The sequence below is a fragment of the Gallus gallus genome, chromosome 5 (assembly GCF_016699485.2).
Source record: "Gallus gallus isolate bGalGal1 chromosome 5, bGalGal1.mat.broiler.GRCg7b, whole genome shotgun sequence".
Lineage (NCBI taxonomy): Eukaryota > Metazoa > Chordata > Aves > Galliformes > Phasianidae > Gallus > Gallus gallus.
The window spans coordinates 47,968,186-47,983,097 of NC_052536.1; the positions used below are offsets into that span (position 1 = coordinate 47,968,186).

The following is a 14,912-nucleotide window of genomic DNA, read 5'->3' on the forward strand; positions in this document are numbered from 1 at the left end:
AGCATGAGCCCAAAAGACTTCAAATGTCCATTCTGACCCTTGTTCTGAGGAGCACCTGGCTCCTGCATCTGCTCCAGGGGCTCAAGAGATTTGGATATCTCTTACCCACATTCCTTTCCAGATCTGTACCTCTGGATGAACCTAGAATTTGCCCAAGGTTTAAAAAGGAGAGTACACATCAAGTCTTTCATCATCAAATCTTGCTAATAAGTGCCAAGCTATTGAAAGGAACAGCATGCTTATGGCATTCTTAGTATGTCCGTTTAGAACTGGAATTTCAGCAGTGAAACTGATGCTGTAGTATCGGTGTTCAGTACATAGCTATCCAGTAAGAGCCAAGATATGTGCTGATTTCTATTTGGTTTAGATTGTTCTAGCTGATATGAAACCACTGGATTCAGTCAACTATGGCTGTCCCCCAAAACTTTCCGCATTATACTTTGTACATAGAATAATTTTTCCAGATGCCTGTAATGATTTCCTAGAAATTGCCTGTATCTGCTGGATCATATGACCTGAACATAATACCAGTTTAAGATTGATCTGTCCGTAGTGAATAATTATCGTTGTGGATTTTCCCAATCCATCTATTAAATTAGAATTGAAACACAGGGAGATTGTTTTTGCAAAGTAAGACGTTCTTTTTGTTCCTACACAACATAACTTTATTTGTATGGATATTTTTTTCCATAAAAAAATACCTTTTATTTTTATGGAAATAAGAAAACTGCAGACTCATTTGAAAGTATGAGTAGAGCAAAAAATGTAACAAGGAGACGTTTCTAAGGTACTGTGTAAGGAATCCTTAAAGAAGTGCTGCCTATAGGTAAGCTTGCCTTACTGTACAGAACAAGAAATAAAGTACTTGCAGGAAAAAAAGAGAAGGTAATTTCAGAGTTGCCTTCAGTGTTTGCATGCTAAAAAACACTTGGTTGTTTTAGCTCTCACTCTTTTTAACCACGGAATGGCAGGAAGGGCCTGTTATAGGGACAGTATTGGCAATTTCTGCAGTATTACAGCATGCAAGAGAAGCCCTCTGCTGATGCATCTAGCAACTGCACGTCTCTTGAAAGTGAAGCCTGTGAAAAGGCTTTTCTCTGCATGTATCTGCTTGGGCAACCTGGGAGCTGGCAGCTCCTGAGGATGCAAAACAACCAAAGCAGTGATGTAATTTTGTGCTGAACATGCATGGATCTCCAGGTACTCCTGGCACGGGGATGTGTCACAGCAGGGTGGTTCTGCTCACCTGCAAAGCTGTGCTATGCCAGCAAGGGACAGCCCTGCAGCAGGGCACACCAGGCTTTGTACAGTCAGCAGCTAAACACAGAACAAATGTAATATATTTTCATTCTAACTTCAAGTCCTTTGGGTTCCTGATCTGTGAAAGTCTGAAGAGTGTGCCATTCTATGAGAGATGCCTCTTGCTCTTCCCCAGGGATGCTGACATGCTTTGAGTTGAGAGCATGTGTGGCCACCGTGCTCTCCTGGACCTATAGAACCCATCTCCTGGCTATGTCTCCTGCAGAACCCATTGTGGAGTTTCCTGACGTGGATCAGGCAGCCCCTTGCCCAAGGATCTGTGGTGTCCTGCAGGTGCCAGATCTTGTCCTGATTGCACATCCCCAGCACCTGGCACCACTGTGGTCAGGGCGAGTGAAACCAAAACCACATCTGTTCACTGGAACAGCATTTGTGAGGACTGGCTCACGCTACCCAATGCATACATCTTGAGGACCTCCGAGTGAATAAAGCTCTTAAGAAAAATTATGAAGAATACATAATGACTGGAGGTTTTTTCATTGCTGTTTCAGACAAGTGATGGAGCAGCAGCAACAGCGCCAAGAATCTCTGGAAAGAAGAACTTCTACCACAGGTATGTATAAAATACCTGCAAACAAAGCAGCTGTGGTCTCTCCCTGCTTTTGTCCTCTAGTTGTAGTTGGGTTTTGCATGGTTTCATATACATGGTTAAAAATGACAGAATCACAGAATGGTAGAAGTAGGAAGGCACCTCTGGGTCCTGCTGCTCCAACCCCTGCTTCAGCAAGGACACCCAGAGAAGAGTGCCCAGAACCACATCCAGGTGGCTTTTGAAGATCACCAAGGAGGGAGACTCAACAACCTCTCTGTGCATCCTGTGCCCATGCTGGAATGAGGGTTATGGCGATGATTTGATTTTGTAGCATTTGCAGGAATGAGGCATGCAGGTAAAGTTAGACAAGTGTGGGGCCTGTCAGAGCTGGTAAGCACAGGGGGATTTTTGGCTTGCCAGGGCTACATGGTCACACAGCAGTGACGCCTCATTCCCAGAGGACATCAACAGAAAGGGCTGGCAGTGCCAGTTCTGGGCTGCCCCATTGCTCTGTGGTGCAGTCAAATGCAGCACAGAGGAAATGGGAGCCCTGGAGTATCATCTGTGGGGATTTTGTAGTGATGAAGTGAGGAGTCTTCTGTATGCTTAATGGAAAATACATATATATTTAATGAGCTTATGAAAATCTTCTATAACATATTAAGTTGCACAAGGCTGAGTGAAGAGATGACAGGAATAGTTTATAGAGTATGGCTTGGCCTCTGTGAACGCTGGCAGGAAACAAGCCAGGATGGTCTTGTTTGGTCTTTTGTTTTAGAGGGAGTTTCTCAGTTAATCTGGTCACATTTATCATTCTTTTTCTCAGCTGTTGTAACTTTTTGGTTGTTTTTTACCTGAAACTACCACAGAGATTGACACATACACACATACCTTAGCTAGTGACAGAAGTCTCTGGGCTCTGTCTGGGTGGAGGTTACCGTGTGCTCTTCTGCATCAGGGAACACAGCCAAAATCCCACCTGGGCACATGCAGGGAGTGGGATATGGCCCCTGGGGAGTTCTGGCCATCTTCTTCTGGCTGCAGAGCAGCAACTACTGTGTACAAAATGTCCCTTGCTGCTCCCCTGGTGCAAGGTTGGTGCTTACAACCACAACAGGTTCCCATGGGCTTGCTGGCATTGGAGCACACAGCTTATTCCAAACCATGGGCTATTTTTTCAAACAGCCCCAGTCCTCCTGAGGGCTGGAAGCCCCCTGGCAGGTGCCTGAACCGTCTCCTCTTGGCTTTGTTTGAGCTTCTGTTTGCATTTATTCTGTGGTCCCTTTTTCACTACGTTGCTTTGCCTTGGTTTCATTCCTCACTGCATACCCATCTTTTTCTTTTTTCATTTGTCTTCCCTGTTCTTTTAGTTTCCTCCTTGCAGATAAAAATGTGCTCTCCCCCCTCCCAGCACCAGCCTCCTTCCCCTGCCTCTGGTGCTGCCCCTCTGCTACCACCCCATGCCAGTACCCTCCCTACCCCACTGGCTGCCCCTGACCTCCCTGGTAAATCCTCTCTGCAATGCCTGTGGAGAGACAGAGAGCCCTTGCAGCTCCTGCACAGACACTCAGCCTCTGAGCTGCTAACAACACTAGGTTCCTCTCCTCCATCCTGCCCAGCCCTCAGGACTGTCCTACCACGGGTCAGACGGGCCTCCCTGTCCCCACCACCTTCTCATCCTTCTTCCCACTTTCTGTTTGCTTCTTGCCAGCCCCTCAGGCGCTCCTCTCTCTGTGGTTCTCAGCCTTCTGCAGCCCCCATCACAAACACATCCCTGGGGCAGAGGGCTGATGGCCTGCAGCCACGCGGTCCCACCCTCTTGCCTGTGATTCCTTCCCCATGTGACAGTGTCAGGGGACCCACAGACAAAGCAGGGCAGGAAACCTTACCCAACGTGCCCTTGAATGGCCATCCTGAAGCTGTGGGCTCCTCTAGGAGCAGGAGGAGAAGTGTGGTGGGGGCTTTCTTGCTGCGCCTAGGGGCTGCACCTGCCTCCCAGCTGCCTGCGATTGCCAGCCCTCCTGGCTCCTGGGGCCAAACCCCCTCCCTGTCCTCTCTGCCCCATCATCCCCCACAGCACTGCTATCAGCCCATATCACACTGTCTTCCATTGCCTCCCCCTTATGCTGCTGGGCCTGAGGTGACTATGCCCAGGAGGACCCTTCCTTACATGACTTCATCAGCCATTTCCCACTTGCGTAAGTACTGATTTTGAACAAGTTGTGATCTGTAAAAAGCCGTAGCTTTGAGCTGTATAAAAAGCTGCATTCACACTGCCTATGACTGCTAGAGGAAGACCTGAGACCCAGGACTACTGCTGCTGTGTGTTACATCTGAAACCAAGGTGGAAAAGCATGGAATGCACTCAGGACTGCTGAGGACCTCCCAAGCTAGAAGCGGGACAAAAACAAGAATTACAGTGCAAGGGCCCTAAAGCTGAGTTGCTGCAATGCATGCTCTGAGAGTATTAGCCCAGGAGGAGATTTTTATCATTTGGCAGAGCCCAATTGCATTTGGCAGTGACCTTCATTCAAAGCCTATATTCAGCTGGTCCAGACCTATTGGATGGGCTCTTGTAAGCTAGAGGCCAGGTCTGCAGTAGACTTGTTGTCTGTGTGGCAATCAGAGAGGATGTGATTTTTATTATTTTACTTGAGTGGTATTTCTGTTGCCAGCAAAAATACAACACAGATTTTATTAGAGCTATGCATAATCTTCTGCACTTACATAGTTCCTTTACTTCTAGAAACTGTCTTCCCACTGTGAGCTGCATTAATAGTTGAGGGCAAACCTTTTTCAATGCAGGCAGATCAAGAGCTTGGGTCTGCACTTTGCATATGGTCTCAATTCCTAGTGCTTGTATAAAGCCTGCTGAGTAGCAGCAGCAACACGTAATGCCTATTTGCAATTCAGATCTCAGTTTTGTGTCTTGGATCCATTCCTGTCAATACACACATATAATGCTTAAATAATATGTCTAGAAAAGACAGAAAACTGAGACATTTCCATCCACTTTCTGCTAAAAATATTACTACAGCCACTGGAGGCTCGGTCCATCAGCTCATATAAGTCCTTGAAATCCATTTAGTTCAATAAAGTTATTTTAAACTTACATCAGTCCATTATTTTGACTCGGTTCAGTTTTTGCCTCAGGCTAGCCTCTAATTAGGTGGGTGTCGTTTTGCAATTACAATTAACTGTACCCACAATGAATTACTATTATGTTTGTGAACCAAAGAGGGCTTGAAATGTTTAATGCATTTCTAATAGCAGCTACGGTTCATTTCAAGAATGAAATTGGGAGTGTGAAATAATACAGAACTAACCACAGAAATAAGGCAGTGCTATAAAAGGCCCTAGATAAGAAGAAATCCAAACTGCTAATGTTAATTCTTAAACATTCCTCAGTTAAAATCCTCCTGCCTTTCAAAGTAACACTTACTGAACAATCAAACCTGTGATTATATATCAAGATCAGCCTCTTCTGGGGGCAGGATGTGGGGAAATAACCTCCTGATAGTGTTCACATTTGGCGGACCCATTACAGGCAAAGCACTGTGCTGGGATTAACCACCTTGGTCAGCGCCTGCAGCCAGTGAGGGCTTTACTGAACCGTGGTGTGGTGGGGCTGAACTCCCCACTGTTCTGCATTTTGTTGGCTGAGACCATACAATGAAACACACGTGCCATAAAACAGAAGGGGGTATGTGTCTGTAGCCCGTGCTTCTGCTGGAAGGCTGGTGTCAACAGAAGTCCATGTTGCTCCCTAATGCAGTTTGAAGTCCACATGTAGAAGGCTGTAAGAGGAACAGATGAAAGGTGCCGCTTAGGAAGCGTTGTCGATGCTTTGATTTCAGCATAGAATAAAGTACTAGCTGAGAGGAGGAAAGTTTATTATTAGAGACAGGGTCTTGCAGGAGAATACAATTGTACTGATTGACCATTGATGCATCAACCATTTAGGAGAGCATTGATGCATCCCCCGATCAGGACACAGCCAGAGCTGACTGGCCATTGATGCATCCACTGTTTCCCACTCTTCTGCTTGTGTGTGACACTTTCTTGCATTGGTTACCCATGCTATTGGGCTGCAGCCCTGGGACAGGGAATGTGACATGGTGTGCGAGCTGGAGGAGATGGCTCTTGGTGTATAATTCATCTTGTCTGCCTTTCAGGCCCAGCTCTCCCACCCGGCCATCCCAGCGGTGCTTCAGTGATCCCTGCTTCATCCGGGGGCCCCCCACCTCCGCCACCCCCCCCGGTCCCTCCGCCCCCCATGGGAGCCGCTCCCCCACCACCACCCCCGCTGCCAGCCGGCTCCGGCCAAGGGGCTGCCAGTGAAGATGGGTCGGTGTCAGGGCTCGCGGCTGCTCTGGCTGGTGCCAAACTGAGGAGAGTTCAGCGGGTAAGGAGGTGGCTGGGGGATGGCAGGTGGGCTCTTTGCTACCGTGGGGAAGTAAGGCCTGGCTTGGCACAGGGTTCTGCAAAGCCAGCGAAGGCTGCCTCAGCTAGATGGGCTTTTGGATGGGAATCTGTGGAGCAGATACAGCTGAGCAGGTGGAATTGGTAGAGCAGGTAGAAAGTTTGGTAGAATTGCTGCTCTGCAGAAGATAGTGGTTGGAAAATGGCTGCAGCTTTTCACATTGCCAGGATTTTGTTGATTCTGCAAAGTCTGCCCTTGTAGTATCTGCCACAGTGAACTACTGTTTACAGGCATTGTAAATGCTCAAAATCACCAGTGTAAATTGTTGAGGCCTCACATAAATAAATGTTCACTTAGGCTGGGGTTGTGTAACCTAAACGTAATTACAAAGAAACAGCACTGTGGGATTTTTCATCATTCACCCATATGTACTGCCTCACACAGACCGCTACTGAGTTTATTAAGTTCTACATATGTCTCCTTTCAACCCCAGAGCACTTCTAGCCTCTTGTTGTGATCACTGCTCCCATTAATTAGGAAAACTGATCATTAAGGGTATGATTGTAAATGAAATTATTTTCATTAACTTCAGTGTTGATTTCTGTCTTAAGCCAGAAGATGGTTCAGGAGGGTCCAGCCCCAGCGGGGTCTCTAAGAGCGATGCCAATCGAACAAGTAGTGGAGGAGGCAGCGGAGGACTAATGGAAGAAATGAATAAATTACTGGCAAAAAGGTTTGTACTGAGATTTCAAGTAAGCCCTAGCATGAGCCCTGCAGCAGACTGTGTATGGGACAAGGTGCTCTCCTTTAGGTTGAGCAGTGGGTCACTTTGGTGCCTCTTGCAGTAGAGTTGTGTTGCTGTAGCAGAGCTTTCAGAGTGGTAACCTTCAAAGACAGTGGCAAATACATCCTCTGTGATTCTGCCATTTACCAAATTTGTTCCAAAGTTATTGTTTTCAGGAAGAGTAAACTAGGAAGGAAACTTTTTTATGCAGCACAGTCAGGATGTTGGGCACAAAACCATAAAGAGAATAACAAGACAACATCTTGGCAGGTAACTTATTATTGATTCTCAGTTTGAATAAGACATTCTAGCCAATTTATTCTGCAACAAGACGACTTGTAATGATATATCAAGCTACCAGATATTTAAAGGCACTCTATTTCAATTATTTTTGCTTTCTCTTTTTCCCCTCCTTCCATCAGTAATATTCTGTTACACTGTAATTCACAGGTTCCTAGTGACAGATGCTTTGGTTTTAGCTCTAAAGATATTTTCTTTTTTTACATATGAGTAGTAAAACAAGCAGATGAGTAGGATAACAATGTATCGTGTGCAGAGAAGGAGTAGGATAAACACAGTTCCCAGTGCAGAGGGTCTGATTCCAACTTTTCTCCATGTCTTCATCATTTCAGAAGAAATTCTGAACATGAACTGTGGATGTAATCTTTTGGAAAGCATTAAATAAATATACAAAGTTGGAAAAACAGTTGTCACACTCTGCATTCCTCTATTGAACGTGGCTTGAAAATATTGCCCCTCTGAGTCATATTGCTAAGGTTTGGGTTCCTCACCTCCAACTCAAGTCCTGCACAGCCAAATGTATTCGGTCATTGTCAAGCTCTGTAAGGTGAACTTAGTAAATAATAACTCTCAACAAAGCTTGAATCAGCCTTCCCACATGGAGGCTGGTGCCTTGCACAGGAGATGTGATGCTGGAGGGCTGACTCTGTCCTGTCTCATATTCCTTTGCAAAGGAGGAAAGCAGCGTCGCAGTCAGACAAGCCAGGTGACAAAAAGGAAGAGGAAAGCCAAAATGTAAGTGAAGGATTCCTCATGGTTGTGCTCTTGCAGATATGTTGATATGCTGCCTTGTAAAGTCCTGTTCTCATTCCTGGTGTGTGTCAGGGACTGACAAGCAGTGCTGGCCCAGTAATACCTACTCAATCAAAACTAAATGCTTCTACCTTTCCTGGGAAGAGCGCACTAGAAACAAGAATTGCCTTCCTATTCATGGGTGAGATGTTGTCCAAACAGGATCAATTGGTGATTTTTCATGGTCTGCTCCAAGTGTTTCAGGGGATAGTAGATTCTTGCCCCTAATGAAGATGCAATGAACCCTCCTGGAAAGTCATCTTGAGATAAGGGCTGTGTAACGTACTTTAAATTTGCAGCTTCAGCTGAGCTGGAGTGAATCATGAACCGTGGGGGGTAATCCTTCATGCATACAAGAATCAGCTCACTGCAAACCTCAGAGTGTGTATAAAACACATCTCTGGGAGGGAAGGAGAAACAGTGCATTAGCTACTAGACAATTCAAAAATTGAAATGTATTCATAATACTTACACTATAATGAGACTTAGGGTTCATTCTGCATTAACCAGTTTGTCTGTGTGCTGTCCACAACTTGGCACTGTAGTTTTGAGTTCAACATACAGATTAAAACACTTCTTTTTATATGCTGAATTGCTAAGGCATGAGAGATCTCTCCAGGTTTAAGAGGCCAGGATTAATGTCATGTCCCTTCTCATGGTTTGCTGCTCATAGAGCATCCCTGTTACCAACCTGTACCTTTACAAAGGCCCTCTGCGAGTTCATAAAACATCTCATGTGCCCATGTGCCCAGACACCAGTTAGCTTCTGACTGTTCAGCCTGTGCTGTCTTTCTGCCTTTGGTTCTCTCTCCTTGAAGCTCTGCAGGAGTTTGCGGCCCTTGCCAAACTTCCTGATAGTGCCAAGCTATTAAGAAGGATGTTTCAATCTGTTTAATGCGTATCTTGAGCACACGGTATGGTGAGGTTCTCTTCTGCCAAACCTGGTGCAATTTTGTTTTTAGCATACACAGTTAATGCTTTGCCTGAGTGTATTTTGAGGGCTGCTAAATAATGTTGTCATCAAAAATATGGGTTAACGTTTTATGATCTGTCAGCCATAAATCATAGAAAACAGCCTAAATCTTGATATAGAACGTAGCACTCTGGTCAGGAGAAGCATTGAGTGATGTCATTATTTATAGCACGTCAGTGCCTGGGCTATACTAGTATCTGTCCTGGGTTGAAAGGCTGGGATGTGACATAGTGTTCCTGCAGGTGTCTCAGTTTCTATAGAGCATTTCTAAATTGATGTATGGATGTTTTATATTTAGATTTCACCAGCCAGCACTCTTCAGCGGTAACTCAGACTCCCTTGGTATACAGAAACAAGAGTGATTCAGTGCAATCATGGCAAAGTACCCATATTAGGGGGAAAAAAAAAAAAGAGGTATTTTCTCATGCTAAATGAGGAGAAAGCTTAAATCTGCAATGGACTTGAGCCCATACCATGAGAGCAGTGCCTGTCAGGTGTGCTAGAAGAAAACCTGATTTTGTACCACCTGTACTGTGACCGGTCTCTGGAGCAGAAGAGGACTCTGTGTTTCATCTCCAGAATTAAGTAAAGTCCTATTTTTCTCTTCCTAGGATGATGCTAGCACCTCTCCTTCAACCAGTACACGGGGACCCACCCAGCAGCAGCAAAATTCATCAGGTATTAAAATTGAACCACTGGCTTTGTAGTTGTCTTCTTCATCTCGTGTTCTGCATCATCTTGGGAATCTTGATTCACTGCCATCTGACAGAGCACAGTAGCAGTAGCTAACAGAAAATTTCCCTAATAACTACTGTTTTAAAAGCTATACTTGGCAGGAAGTGATACCTATATGCACATCTCAGCGTAGGAGCAGAGTCAGTACAGTTACGGGGGTCCAGACATAAAGCTGAGGAGCTGCATCTTCACTACTGTGCACCATAGAGGCAAATACCTCTAATACTTCACTTGTAGTAGTGCAGTTGCATTGATCTGTACAGTTTGGATCTCAAACTGTTACCCATCCTTAACCTAGAATCTTGTTGCAGTAGGCCTGATCTTGGGATTTAGTATGTGAAATTAAGTAGACCCTAAAATATGTTTTTCCTGTGATGATCTGAAATAATTGTATCACAGTAGATAAGCTGCAAACCGTTCACCTTTGCATTAGCAGATCATCCTTGCATCAGCCTTGGCTTTGATACGTACTGAAAGAAATCTCTCCCAAGGGAATGAGTAACCATTCCAGCTTCCTTATGGAACGAAGCCATTATTTGCTTGTTTTGCAAGGGAAGGGAAAGAGGTTAGTAGAAGGGTGCACACATGTAAATGCAGAACAATACCTAGGGACTTCCTGGGAGTGCCCATAATTCATCTAAAGAACTTTTCGGGACCTCACAGAGCAACAAACTCTTGTGTATATGGTCGTGTGCCATTCAGGTCTCTGAAAGAGCACACTTTATTTCGGACTGTTTGCATAGGAAGAGGCTGGGACAACAGTAGGGATTTTCAGAAATGAGAGATCTGTAGTGTAGTTTGGGGAACGTTCTGTTAGCTATCCATGGAAGCAGCATTAAATAAATTCTCTCTGTGGAAATGTCAGTTGTCGGGGGGAGATCATGCTGCTCTTTGTTTCATATACATCCATTTTTTCTGCCGACTATGCAGACAAGAAACATAAGCTACACTTAACTTGTATTTCTTTATATCAGTGTTTTCTTCTTTTCTTTGTACTGTTCCAATTCCATGTCTTTATAGTATCATTTATATGTCTGGTCCTCCATTAAAGAAATCTCTAAGCAGATTTTTGCCAATGCTTTCTCTGCAATGTAAGCAACTACACCCATTCAGCACTTTTGGTTTCCTGGATCTTTCTGAATGAAGAATGAATGAAAGCAGCTGTATAAAACAATCAGTTTCAGGATTGTTTATTATTAGAGAAAAAATAATTGGCAGTAAATTTTCATCTTTGTTTTCCAGACTCTGGGAAGAAGCCATGGGAAAGGAGCAATTCTGTTGAAAAGCCTGTATCTTCATTACTGTCTAGGTGAGTGGCATAGGTTGTCCCTGTGGCTGGCTAGCAGTTGGGATGGTCACGCTGTCCCCGTGGCACTTGCACAACTCATGTCTCGTTTCATTCCATTGCTGTAGAAATCCATCCATGGTGAAGAGCTGTGAAGCTAAGAGCCCCACACAATCCCACGTGTCTTCTAGGTACTGACTAACAGCCCGCCTTCTTACCTGTCTTGACTTGTCCTTTGGCAAATCCCAGTGCTCAGCATTGATGTTTGTTTTCTGTCTTTACTCATTCTGTTCTATATGCTCTGTCTATCCCTGCACACAGTTGAAATGGTGTGATGGTAGCATGTGTTGTGTCAAAGGCTTGTTCCATGGAAACAGCCCCCTGTCAGGTGGGCACAGAAGTTAATCACACTTAAGCAAGTGCTTAAAGTATCTGTGGGTTTGGCAGTGCACTGTGCCAAGTGGGTGGGAGGTTTTGGAGCACTGCTTTACAGCTGGTTCAGGATGTCTCTGCCGGTAGGGGAAGATTTAATTGTCCAACTTAAGCAGAAATCCAAAATTAAAGACAGAAATGATCTGAAGAGTCTACGACTTGGAAAAGTTATTCCTCTGCAACTGCAGTGGGTACATGAGAAAGGAGACCAAAGCTTGGTGCAATGAGTTCATATCATTAGGCCATGGAAAGCCCCAGGGACCAGACAGGGCATTCAGAAGTATGTGGAGAAAGCCAAGAAGCCTGAAGCAGGAATCCAGCAGCCCCATTAGTGAAAACAGCCACACTGTGTATGATCACCCAAGCTGTTACTCATGGAGATGGAGATTGAGGTTTGGTATTGGGCAGTGAAAGAGAGAGACTTCTTCCAGCTGGCCCACCTCATGTTCCTGCAGTACCGAGCACTGAGATGAATGGATAAGTGAAAGGAGTTGCATATAGTTACTATTTACTGCAAAGCAATGCCCCTTATTTTGCACTGTTACTTGTACTACAGTGCTAGAAGTCTGCAGAAAGAAAATGCCAATGGCAACTATCTGTGCTTACTTATTCCTGCTCTACAGATGCCAGAACGTGCCCTGTCCAAAAATTGAAGGGTGCTTCAGTGTTCCTAGGGTGAAATGCAGTCGCCTGCTTTCCTAAAATCAATGGAACACTGCTGTGTGAGTTTCCATTAGATATAGAAAAGACCATTTCTTCTCCTTGCAGAAAGGAACAAAATGTGAGCTATTTAAAGCAGACATCAGATTCGTGCCAACTCTCTTCTACAAAGTCATTCTACCTTGGGAGGAGTTGAGTGGGGGAAAATCCACTGCTAGCTTAATGCCTGAGTAATGCTCAGCGTTCGCTGCTTGTCTAACCTCCGCAGGGGGAGCAGGGCACTGTGCAGAAGCTCCCAGCAGTGGCCAGTTTCCTTCTCGATCAGTTTGATGGCGTTTGTATCTGTCTTAACTCTCAACTTCATTTTGAAATTGTAGCAAAGTGTGAAGGTTTTCCTGAGAAAGAGTTGCGAGACCAAACACACTCGCAGAGGAGGTGGGATCTCAGCCAGCCCTCAGCTTGGGCCCAAAAAGGATGGCGAAGTTATTTGAAACTTCCTCTATGAATTACTTAGCACGATTCATTTCTGATGTTTTAAAATGGTTAAAACAGCAAGTCAGACAGCTTCTGCTTTTTTTCTGTTACTTCATAGCCATCAGCAGAGTTCAGCTTGTGAACTAATACAGTCCGCGAGGCTGATAACACCCAAATATATCAGGCCTTAAGGGCAGGTTGTGTTTGCTTCTGGGTCATGACAAAGTGCCTGCGCTGTGCAGTGTTATCACAAAGCTCTGCTTGAGTCAGGCCTTTCCAAGGAAAGGATTGTTGGGTTATTATTGGTTTAGCCTTACGCTGACCTGTGTTTTACTATTATTTTAACAGCTTACTAAAGCCTAGGTAGCCAAGACAGGGTGGTTGTACAAAAAAACTGGATTGAGAAGGATAGAAAACGAGACATCTATCTTGCAAATTGCCAATGCTGTAATGAAGTATATTGGTAGGTCCCAGTATTTTGTAGTTTAAAGTCATCAAGGACCACAACCCCCCAAAAAGCCTGAATTAGGTTTCAGACCAGTTTTACACGTGTTCTCTGCTCTGCTGAAGGCTGAGAGCAGCCTCCTTGGGGTTGAGGCTGGGCAGGAGCAGCCTCCTTGAGGATGCAGCCCAGCAGCACATGGAAAGTCCCTAGTTCAGCTCACCCATATGGGTGTTGCTGCTCTGGCACTGGCTGCTGGGGGGATGGCTCAGCACGCACTGCAGGCAGCTGATTGGCCGGTGTTTTGTTCTCTTCTTCCCTTTATCAAGGATGAAGCCAGTGAGCAGCAGCAATGATGTGGCTATGGATGCCTTAGATTTTGATCGGATGAAACAGGTGAGTTGAAAGGTCTTTTCACACTTGGAGTTGACAAGCTACCCATTTTCCCCCATACATGCGCTGTACAAGCAAAACAGCTGTTCAGTCTTCTGGTTTCCTCTACAACTAGGTGCTTAGAGAAGGGATAGCTGGTGAGCAGCAAGAGAGCACAATCTCACTGCTATTTGAGCAAGATGTCTGTACAAAACATGCAAATAAATGCCCCAGCCTCTGCTGCACCCTTGGCCTGGGAGTGCAGCCATAGCTGCAAGCAGCACCAGGCTCTGAGCAGCCGTGGAGGTGGGGGACCCACCACGACCGTGTTAAACTTGCGTTTTCTTCCACCAGTCAGAAGGAAATGCTGAGCAGCTGACTTGTGTTTTGTCTCATCAGGAAATATTGGAGGAAGTTGTAAGAGAGTTACACAAAGTGAAAGAGGAGATAATTGATGGTAAGAAAGAGAAAAATAATTATTTTTCTCACCTTTATGACTAATTTCCTGTAGATAAGATGATAGGCACTGCAGAGAGTCCTCTGGTGTTTTCAGGTTTGTCTGGGCGGCTCTGATTTATATTCACATCTGAAGAAAAACCTTCTACCTTAACTGGGCTTTGGCCATAACACTATATTCGCATCCTTTATTTTTATGCTGTTGACACACATTTTCACCCCAACCTGTGAAAAATTCTCTGGCCTGTGCCTCTCACAGGTGGGGGTGGGAGTGGGAGAAAGGGCTGACCCATAGCCCATGGCACATCAGTTTATCACAACCAGGGAGCGTGAAATCACTTGCAACTGGTCTGACACAGGAAGGGACAAGTGTACCAAACGGAAACCCTTCCTGAGCATCCTCTGGAGGATGCTTGTGCTCAAAAAACTATTTCAGTTAATTCCATCTGAATAGCCACATATTTTTCTAACTCAGTGAAATGAAATGTTTCAGCAGTTTTTTGGGTTTTTTTTTTTTTGTTTGTTTGTTTTTTAATAAATTGCTTTGCATTTTGTGCCAAAATATGTTTTTTAAGGCCAGCATAAGAGAGCATAATGCTGCTATTACTGACGTGCACAGCAAAGTACCTATTTATTTGACACCTTCGTTAGGGCGTGCGAAGATCCACACCCACACCCTGCATTTCCCATCTTAGCTTGATACCAAAGGGAAAAAAGAGGAGACTGTCAAACAGCTATAAGCCATGCCCGCTGCCCTTCCCCCAGCGCCACGTGCTCATAACAGCTGGGCAGCTGGCAGCTGAGGACGCCCTTGCCCGTTCGCTATGGTCCCAGCAGCTTGGCCCTCAGAGACTCCCCAGTTCATTCCAGTGCAAAATAAGACATTCACATGAATCGCAGATGCCACTTAAAGCACTACTGCAGTTTGCAAG

General features: G+C 45.1%; 1 protein-coding gene across 13 annotated transcripts in view; it reads left to right on the plus strand.

The window, feature by feature from the left end:
• Positions 1–14,912, plus strand: part of EVL (Enah/Vasp-like) — a 128,756-nt gene that overhangs the window by 113,096 nt on the left and 748 nt on the right. For 5 of the 13 annotated variants that reach the window (NM_001389387.2, XM_046941829.1, XM_046941828.1 and 2 more), the window contains exons 5-13: positions 1,812–1,873; positions 6,028–6,257; positions 6,887–7,008; positions 8,034–8,094; positions 9,736–9,802; positions 11,102–11,168; positions 11,273–11,335; positions 13,482–13,548; positions 13,924–13,981. In NM_001389387.2, coding sequence (NP_001376316.1) covers positions 1,812–1,873; positions 6,028–6,257; positions 6,887–7,008; positions 8,034–8,094; positions 9,736–9,802; positions 11,102–11,168; positions 11,273–11,335; positions 13,482–13,548; positions 13,924–13,981 — 797 coding nt within the window. The remainder of the gene's footprint in view (positions 1–1,811; positions 1,874–6,027; positions 6,258–6,886; positions 7,009–8,033; positions 8,095–9,735; positions 9,803–11,101; positions 11,169–11,272; positions 11,336–13,481; positions 13,549–13,923; positions 13,982–14,912) is intronic. The other 8 variants (XM_046941831.1, XM_015287474.4, XM_046941830.1 and 5 more) reach the window with 3 other exon arrangements.